The sequence below is a fragment of the Geospiza fortis genome, unplaced genomic scaffold, assembly GCF_000277835.1.
Source record: "Geospiza fortis unplaced genomic scaffold, GeoFor_1.0 scaffold163, whole genome shotgun sequence".
Lineage (NCBI taxonomy): Eukaryota > Metazoa > Chordata > Aves > Passeriformes > Thraupidae > Geospiza > Geospiza fortis.
Genome location: NW_005054401.1, coordinates 444758 through 454077, shown reverse-complemented (window position 1 = coordinate 454077; position 9320 = coordinate 444758). Strand labels below are relative to the sequence as shown.

The window sequence follows — 9320 nt, the reverse complement described above, 5'->3', positions numbered from 1 at the left end:
TCTGGCATGCTGTTTCCACACTTGGGAGTTTACTAAAACCCGCAGGTTCCTCTCTTTTCTGGATTTTGCTTGAAGTTTGTGAGTCAGATTTGCCTCCAGTGGGACACTGAGTCTGTAAGTGTTCTGTGGTGACTTTGGCTTGCTGAAGTTCCCAGGGTTTTGAGCTCAGGACTGAAATTTGGTCCAAGTGGCAGGTCATCTTCTGCCTGCCAACACTGTCTCTTGTATTGCTCATTTCTACTCTTTGCTTGCCATCAGCTTGATACAGAGTTCCAGAAATGGAGAGAGAATAGTTCACAAGTATAACAGGGTAAAGCAATAAGACTGTCAGAACAGGACTGGTTCCAAACCCTTTTCTGACACAAAGAGATTACCTGTTTTCCCAAAAAACTACGATCAGTGCAATCATAACAACGGACAGCATGAATCCCAGGATGGAGAGTATAACCATGACCACACTGCTGTCTAAAGGAAAACAAAGAACATCAGCCAGTGCGTGTAAATGCCTCACTGTTAAGCCACCCTAACAGTGATGTCTTTTCAGATGATAAATTAGGAATTAACACCAAGCATAGCACTGCCTATCACTGGGCTGGGCTCATTTTTCCTGCCTCAGTGAAGGAGGTGAATGGTAGACTGCCATTCACAGCCTCAGCACTTGGCTGAGTTTCGAGCTGGGTTCACAGCCTGGATTAAAGCAGCTTGAAGCGTGCAGTCACCTTCTGTGCACTGAAATCAGCATTCACTGTGTCCTCACAGCAGCACAGAGATGACTTCTAACACTTGTAATGCCGAGGTGCCCCTGGGGACTGGGGGGACCCAAGGACCACAAAGATTATTCATGTGCAGTGATGAGATTTTATCCTGTGTTGCATTTGTGATTCAAGTTCCATGTTCACACCCAAACCAAGGGTTCTGAAATGGGTCATGTTTCACAGCTCTGTGCCTTACCCAAAATGCCTGGTGCAAGCTCTTCATTCCCCTGCAAGCCAGGCAGCAGCAAGCAGTGAGTCAGCCTTCATCTCCCTCTGCACCCACACACCCTCCTGCTCTCATGGCAGCACTTCCTCTGACCTTATTGCCCTTGAGTGACTTTTCAATCTTCATGGAGAGCCAGCCCCAGACCAGAGCAATCCAGCTGCTCTGTGAGTCACCTCCCTGGAGTGCCTGTGTCTGTGAGGGCTGACCCTGCTGTGGCAGTGGGTTCTTCCCTCCCCATTCTCCCGTCCCTGCTGCTGCTGAGGCTGGCCAGGGAGCCCAGACCCCCAGCTCTGCTTTCCTTCAGGAGGACCAAACTGTTTTCAGCTCTTACAGCTTTCTGTGGAGTGCTGCTCTCTTGCTGTTTTGAAGCTCTTGGAAGTGCTCCATTCACTCCATGTGCCCTTAAAATAATCTCCATTGGGCTGAGAACGTACTTTCACCTCATACGATGCTTCATTTTCAAGGTTTTTCCCCAGCAATTTTATCTGAAGGTATGGTGACTCTATTGTCTAAACACACACACACACAAAAATATAATTATTTTTCCAGCAGACAGTGAAGAATTATCCTCGAGTTCAGCAAAATATGTGAGATCAGGTGCATCCCTGAAATGCTGTGCTGTTTACTCCATCTGCCTAGCTATTACACAGGTGCTTATCAGGGCATCAGCCTAGTTAAACAGGAGCATAGTCCAGATAGTATTGAGAAGAGAGACAAATGCTGGATAAAAGCTTTTAAGAAAACAGCTGCGAGTATTAACTGTGCTTTGTGGCAGCTGACACTGCTGTAGGAAATATATGCTTCCATGAAAAGGCTCAGAGGAGAGATGGGGAAAAAATACATTTTTGCAGCATAAAAATACAATGTCTGAGAGGACAGTTACAGGGAAGAAGCAGAAATCCTGCAGTGCAGCTCTGGTGCTCTCCATTTCAATGTGTTTTGCTGCCTGAATCCATTTGCTTTTTCCCTCAAGTTCTTTGATGTTTGATCTTTATATATTTTCAAGCCTAATCAACAAGTAGGGAGATTTAATCTGTGAAACATAGAGCAGTTAATAAGCAAGCTCTAAATGATGTCCAAATGTTAGAAAAACACATTACTAGTGGGTAGAATTGCCTTGTTAAGGTTTGGGTCTTGACATGCTTCGATGGTGTGAGACCTGGGGGAGGTTAACAAAGCTTGGGAAGAAGGATGCAGTGATGGTAGTGGACACAAAGAGGGCAGAATTTTTGGGCCATAATAGAGGACATTTGGCAGAACCCCCAGATAAGGAAGCAACTAATAGAGACAACTCAGTGACTGGGCTGAATCAGCTCTGAACTGGCTAGAAGATAATTCTGGCAGGAGCAGATCATCACTGCTGACTCATGGCCCACCTGGACAAGGGAGCCACCAGCTCAAGGGAAGCCAAAGACTGAGCCTGGGGGCTAATTAGCATGAGATGGGAGAGAATCATTAACCTATAGAAGACGGAACACTAATTAATAAGAAAACTATGTAACTTGAGACCAAGGAACACTAATTGGTTTGTTTGCTAAAATGTATTAATAGTAAAATGTTTTGGTAGTTGGTGTGCTTGATTTGTGGAATACCACTGAGCACCAGGCTTGTGCCACTGGAACAGTCAGTGTCTCTCTCCACTGTGCAATTACTGCCTTGTTGCACTCCAGGTAACAAATCTGCTTTTGGTGGAGAGCACTGTGTTCTCTCTGTAAAACCCAGGTGTAGTCCATGCTCTCAAACACTGTGAGTAGCTTTTGCATGGCCACCCTGGTGACAGGGGACACAGAGATCCCTGCAGCTGGGAAGCCCCAGTCAGACCCATTTCACAGCCTCAGACAGCCTGAGGGCGGGAGAGCTGCAGGGCTGCCTTGGGAGCCTGGAAGGATTCAGTGGAAAAGGAGATGAGAAGGAACTTGCAAAACAAGTAGAGGCAACAACTTTTACTGACTGATGAGCACAGAAAATAACAGCAAAACCACCACAGCAAAGAGCAAACTTAGAATGGTTCAACATTGTGTCTTCTATTCCCACTGAAAAGCCCAAATTAATGAAGCCTCTTTTGGCTGATGGCATTTCCAAATGCCAAATATTGCACCTTTCCAAATTTTCAGGTGGAGATCTGCAGAAATGAAGATTTTTACATTTTTACGTGCTACAGGTAATTTTGATAATGTTTAATTTTGGAAATTAGTGTGAACACACCAATACATCACTACTTACCTTCCAAGTATGTTCTTTCTGCCGATAGGCTACTTGGTGCACTAATTTGTCCTTTAAGTATTTCTTCCTTGAGTGTGGTGTGCAGTAACGAATGAGATATTCATTTGCCTCCCTTTCATAGGTGATGTTTATAGCAAATGGTACTTCAGGCTTAACTGCAAATGACAACAAATCAGGATAACACAGGAGCAGAATAATGTTACTAGAAAATAAACGGGGTTTGAAATGTAAAAAAAAAATTCCACTTCATGTTGCAGCCCTGCAGGGTGACCCATCTTGAGGAAGAGCTGTCCTGAATTAGGCAATTGTCATGCTGATCCCCAGCTCACCCTTGTGCCCTGATTCTGAGAGGGGCTTGGTTTTGACCTGCTAGAGAGGGAGACTGACCAGCAGGGGAGCAGCTTCTGAGGGATGTGACATTTAATCTTGGAAAACAATTCCTGAGCATGCCCACCCCTCTGGCAGCTTGGAGCCCTGAAATTCAGTCCCTCTAGCCAGTGCTCTGAGATTAAGGCCCCTGGCAAAACCCAGCTGGGAGGAGGTGCTCGGGAGTAACCTGTGCTCAGGTACCACTGTGGCTCTCTGTCTGGCAGTGGGACAGAGGGAGCTACAAAATCTGACACTGTTAGATAGACCAGAGTGGGCTGTGGCTCCAGACCCTGGCTATGAAGGGTCTGGAGCCTTCACATCTGACCTGGTCTATGCCAAAGACCATCTGTGCAAGTACATCAAGTCCAAAATGCAGCTCTCAGGCTCTCTCCAAGCTGAGCCTCAGCTGGATGGGCTTGAGACCTGCAGGGACTTGTGGCTGTGTCACTGAGGCTTCCTGAATTCACCTGGGTAAGTACATCAGCTCTCACAGCAGCACAGAGCCCACACCTCTCTCCTCTCAGGAAAACACATATAGCTGCAAATTGTTCTTGCTCCTTCTACAACGCCCAGATACTTAGATCTTCCACAGTTTTTAGAGTAGGCACTGCCAGAGACGGTCCGGGCTGGCCCATAAACTGAGGTAATGTATTATTACAAAACTATTGGACTGTGGCAGAAATGTCTCACAAGAGAGGGATGCTGCAGTGCCTACTGCCAACCAGAGACAAAGCAATGTGGCACCAGAGAAGAACAGAGAAGAATCTGTCCTACACAGGCTTCTCTGCCACCCCTGAATGGCACTGGTTACCAAGAACAGTAAATCCTGTGTATCCCCTCCTCCCCTTGAGTTTCTATGTCTTGGCTCAGGCAGGTCCCTGGTGTGTCTTAGCCAGTTCATAGTTACCAGTGCAAGATGCACCTTGCTCAGGCTACAGGATACACCACGATGTGAAGTGAGATCTTGCAGCCTTGTGCTCCCTGTGCTACTGGGCTCATGCTATCCATGGGCAGGCCAGCCCCTAAACTGCATAATCCCTGGTCAAAGATTAACAAAATGTCCCTGCTTGGGTGTTCATGCTCACTCAGGAACTGCTGCTTCAGCCCTGTATTGGGTTTCAGTCTATGTCCAGGTCTGGGCAGTGTCACAATCTGCCTGAATTCAGCTACACATTTTGAATGGAGGTTAATAATGAATGGCTTTGAGTCAGGGGAAATGCCATACTCTGATAACACCCCAATCCAGGCTACATGCCCTGCTAAACTGCTATTTTATGCTGCCTTTATGTCATTCAGATTGACCCTTAGGTTTTGTGCTGGGCTATTTTTTTCCCCAGTAACCCCTATAACTTTAAAAACATCCATGTTTTTAAACTTCTTAAACAAAATGTTAAGTGTCTCACCAATGTCAGTTACAACCAGACTCCTGCAGACCCTTCTCTTCGTCTCAGAGTACATGCAAACATCTCTGTTTGAGAGTATATCAATGAACTGTAAGAAGAATACATCTTCCTGTTTCTTCATGTTGGAGCAGGCATAATTGTTGTCTTCCTTGGTACTGTTGGCCAAAGTGACATGACAATAATTTCTTCTCAGTGTTAATATGACTTAACTACTGACCATAAGGGATGAATCCTGGTTGCTCCTTTCACTTATCTCACTGAAGTGAGACTCCATGTGAAATAAGAAATAATGCAATGCAAATAAGAAGTCTGAGAGATTGATAATGTTTTTCTTTGTAGTCCTTAAGCACAATAATAAAGTGATATGGATCACATTGAGCCTCATGAGCTCTTGAGAAAAAAGTGCAATTATTTAATTGGAGGTGCATGTGTTAAAATTTTGCATCTTCAAAAATTACCTTACCACTGCTATTTTTAAATATAGGGGAATGTGTTTGGATGCTTTCTGAAGATATAATTTCTTACTGACTTCGGTGGTAGCAAGCAGAGGGTCAACAGTCAGCCTGTCCTTGAGGGAATCCCATGGTGGTTTTAAAACTTTTTTTCCCATTTCTGTGGTTCCCATGTTTGAGAACTGCCATAAAACTTCAATCAAAACCCATAACAACTCCCATGAAAATAGAAAAATTCTAATAAACTATGAGGAAAAAAGAAGGAAATAATTAGTGACTAGTATATAAAGATTTACAAAAAATATCCACTTCTTTTTTTGGCTGCCACACAGCTTTCAGTTTCAGGAAAAGCAGAAAATGGGAAAAGGATCTATATGCTCAAGAAACAAAATATGATCTTCAGCTTGGTGCAACAGTGAAAAAAAAGGGTGGAAAGAGTTGCAAGGCCTCGATAGGAAGTGGAGATGACTGATGTGTTTGATAACTGTTGGAGGTCTGTGTGCTTGTTCTTGTGTATTTCTTGTATGTCTCTGTGTGCAAAGACAATAGCTGAGTTTTTGTCTTAACCTAGATGAAGGCATTTTCTCGGGTGTGGAAAATTAACCTTCTGCTAAAGAATTTTCTGTGGTAAGGATTTGTGTCTTCAAAAACATTTTTTAAAATACCATTTAAATTAAAGTAAAAAACTCTCAGTTCATGCTGGGCTACATCCATATTACAGGCATTTCAGAGCAACAGAGGCAAGATTAGAACTATTGTAGACCCTATAATCCCCTTTAGAGACGCTTCCAGCTCTCTCTTTTTTCTCATTAGGGAGTTATGTTCTGCTTCAGTAAACTCCTCTTCTTTGCTGAATACAGTACTCAAAGTTAGCAAAATAGGATTTTATCTAGCTTTGCTGCCCCTGTTTCCCTGCATGTTGTTTACCAAGGGACAGACTGACAGCACTTACCACAGAGACAGGGTGTAGCTAGTGTTGTAAGGAGACAGCTCGGTGAAATTGCAGGTCAGGCTGCTGAAGGAGTCCTTAATTTCCAGCTGGCTGAAGCAATCAATGTCAAAATTGTCTGGTTCATCATCCACGAGAGTCCCTAAGGAGATATTCACAAGATGTTACTGAAGTAAACCTGTGAGTGTATTTGATTTGCAGCTCCATTGTATAGGAGGTTGTTTCTTCATGTGGTTGCCTGAAAGAAAGAGGCTGAACCCACCTGCTTTGTAAGAATCAGAGAAACCTTGTCCAAAACAAAGTTAAAAGCCATTTGCACCTCTCAAGATTGCTCTCCCTTCATGCCAGCCAAGTCCACCCACACGCAAGAGTATTTTGGTGCCATGAGGTGGCTAAGCCACATTTTGATTGTACTGGAAAGCTTTCTGAAATGTCACGAATTTGAGCTCAGGAGGGAAATCTTAGACTTTCTGCCAGAATGCATGGCTTCCTGCAAATTTGCTTCAATGACTAATAACACAATCGTGATTTGAGTAAAAGCATAATTCTAAAATCCTACACATGGCATGTATGAGGCCAGTGATGTAAAAATGACACTTCTGAGAGAAGTCCTGTCTGGCAGAAAATGCCAGTTTAGCCGCATTTCATGAAATCTCACCTACTATAGCCAAGTGGATAGGGAAAGGGTTATTGTTATCACCCCTTGAATGGATCCTAGAGGCAGGGAAGGCTCTTCCCCCTGTAAAAATACATAACCTCTTTCCTGAGTCAAGGGATTATGCTCGATCCCCTGCTCCGTCCTCCACTACTCAGACAGGTCCTTGCCATATGGGCCACCTGATACAGTCAGAGAAAGAATCACAGAATCAAAGAAATTTTTGGGTTGGTAGGGATCTTAAAGATCTTTTAGCTTTATCCAGCATGGGCAGGAATGATACCCACTAGGTCAGTTTGCTCAGGGGCCCATCCAAACTGGCCTTGAACCCTTCCAGGGATGGGGCATCCACAACTTCTTGGGGCAGCTCGTTCCAGAGCTTCACTATGTATAGAGTTTCTTCCTATCATCTAATCTAAATCCCCCTTCTGACATTTTAGAACTGTTCCTCCTTGTCCTATTGCTATCTGCTGTGGGGTGTCAGTGGCTCAGACTCACAAACAGAGTGGGGAAATGCTTGTTGAGAAATTTCCAATGGAATATCCCTCCTGAAGAACATGATGGCCAACTCTTGCATCTTCAGTCAGACTTTGAGAGTAAAAGAAGCCCAGAAGTCAGTCAGAAATGCAGAGAAACACACGAAAGCAGTGCGGGCAGAGGCTAGGAAGGGGACTGCTGCCACCAGCATCTGTGATGGGATGGGAGCATCTGATGCTGCACTAATCCAGAACCAACAGGGAGATCTCTCCCCCATGAGCTAATATTTAGTGGCCATTTGTCACCATAAGCAATTGTGCTAATTACTACTGGTCTTCTCAGCATAGCTCAGGGAGCCCAGATCTCCCTGAAGGACAACAAATGCAGTGTCCTCTAGCAATGTTGCTGCTTTGAGGGGAGAACCTGTGCAGCACAGAGGCAGAGACAGAGACAGAAACGCAGACACAGACAGACACAGACACAGAGAGATGCAGAAATACAGCTGCTGTATTTAACCATCACATTCAAGACAGAGACACAGAGATCAGCCCAACTCTCGAACAAGTTCTGCAGCAGTTTCACAGAGGTGAGAGTCTTGTCCAGTGCAGCCCTGTGCCATAAGGGCAGAAATGCTTGTGCAGGAATATGTACCACATATCGTTGCATATTTGTGGGTAAAATTGTGTACATAAAAATATGAGTATTCAAAATCTGAGGGATACCAAGTAAGCTGAAATGAATCTGTTTAAAAAGGAAAACAACACACCATATTTTATACAGATATATACACCCAAAACTGACATGCACAGATATGTCATGTTCTAAGCCTCGCAAGATTTTACTTGCAACTGCCAGGAGACTTGTTTATACTCAAGGCAATGTTAAAACTTAAAGGTTAGGATGACTAATCTGCCTTTCTATATGACTGCTTGGTGATCTCTGTAAATGCAAACTAAATACACTAGATTTTGCATCAGCTTAAAAATCTGACAATCATCCTATTAATAAATGGCTTATCAAAAAAAAATTCAATTATTCACTACTGATTTGCTGAAAAGTTACAGAAATTTGAATTAATTCTCTATCAGTTTGGTTGCAAAATGAAAAGAAGAAAAGGTGTAGTCTTGTAGTTCAAACAAGCATTTGAGGTTTAACCAACACAGTGAAGATTTGCTGCCACACTGGAAGGAGATCTGACTTTACCACTTAGACACTGAACATTCACATTGTGATTATATGGTTCCTTATTCATGGAAATAGCATAATGTCATGGTTTGACACTGGCACAATGCCAGTGCCCCATGAAAATATACTTCCCTGGTGTTTGCTGTGAGATGTGACCAGGAAATAAGCAAAGCAGGCCTCTACCTTAGAAAAAAAAAGTTTATTAACTAAACTACAAAAGAAAAAAACCACACACACACACACACACACACACACCTGGAAAATGAAAACTCCACAAAAACATTTCCTCCTCCCCCCCACCACATTTCCAATACGTCTTCCAAATTTCAACTCTCCATCCATCACCCTGTAAATACTCAATTTCAGTCCATCAAGAGGAGAGGAGTCCTTCTTGGGGCCATGGTGACCTCTTCCTTGCATGCCCAGTGCTCTCACCACTGTGCATGGATCAGAGCTGCTTCGAGGGTTGTCCTTTTAAGGGTGCTTTGACCAGTTCCAAAAAAGCACAGTTTTCTCTCACTCTCAGGACCTCTTGTCCCCCCCATACTTGCCTACCCCCTGGGGCCGGGGGGTCTCCAAACTGAACCCTCTCAGTTCTGAGCCATCGCCTCCCCCCTGGATGCAGC

At 44.0% G+C, this 9320-nt stretch overlaps 1 protein-coding gene across 1 annotated transcript in view; it reads right to left on the bottom strand.

Annotated features, from left to right (window-relative positions):
* IL7R (interleukin 7 receptor) overlaps positions 1-9320 on the bottom strand; it is a 15999-nt gene that overhangs the window by 3431 nt on the left and 3248 nt on the right. The window contains exons 2-6 of the mRNA XM_005426062.1: positions 6381-6519; positions 4977-5131; positions 3205-3359; positions 1313-1490; positions 375-465 (exon numbers count right to left, since the gene is read on the bottom strand). Coding sequence (XP_005426119.1) covers positions 375-465; positions 1313-1490; positions 3205-3359; positions 4977-5131; positions 6381-6519 — 718 coding nt within the window. The remainder of the gene's footprint in view (positions 1-374; positions 466-1312; positions 1491-3204; positions 3360-4976; positions 5132-6380; positions 6520-9320) is intronic.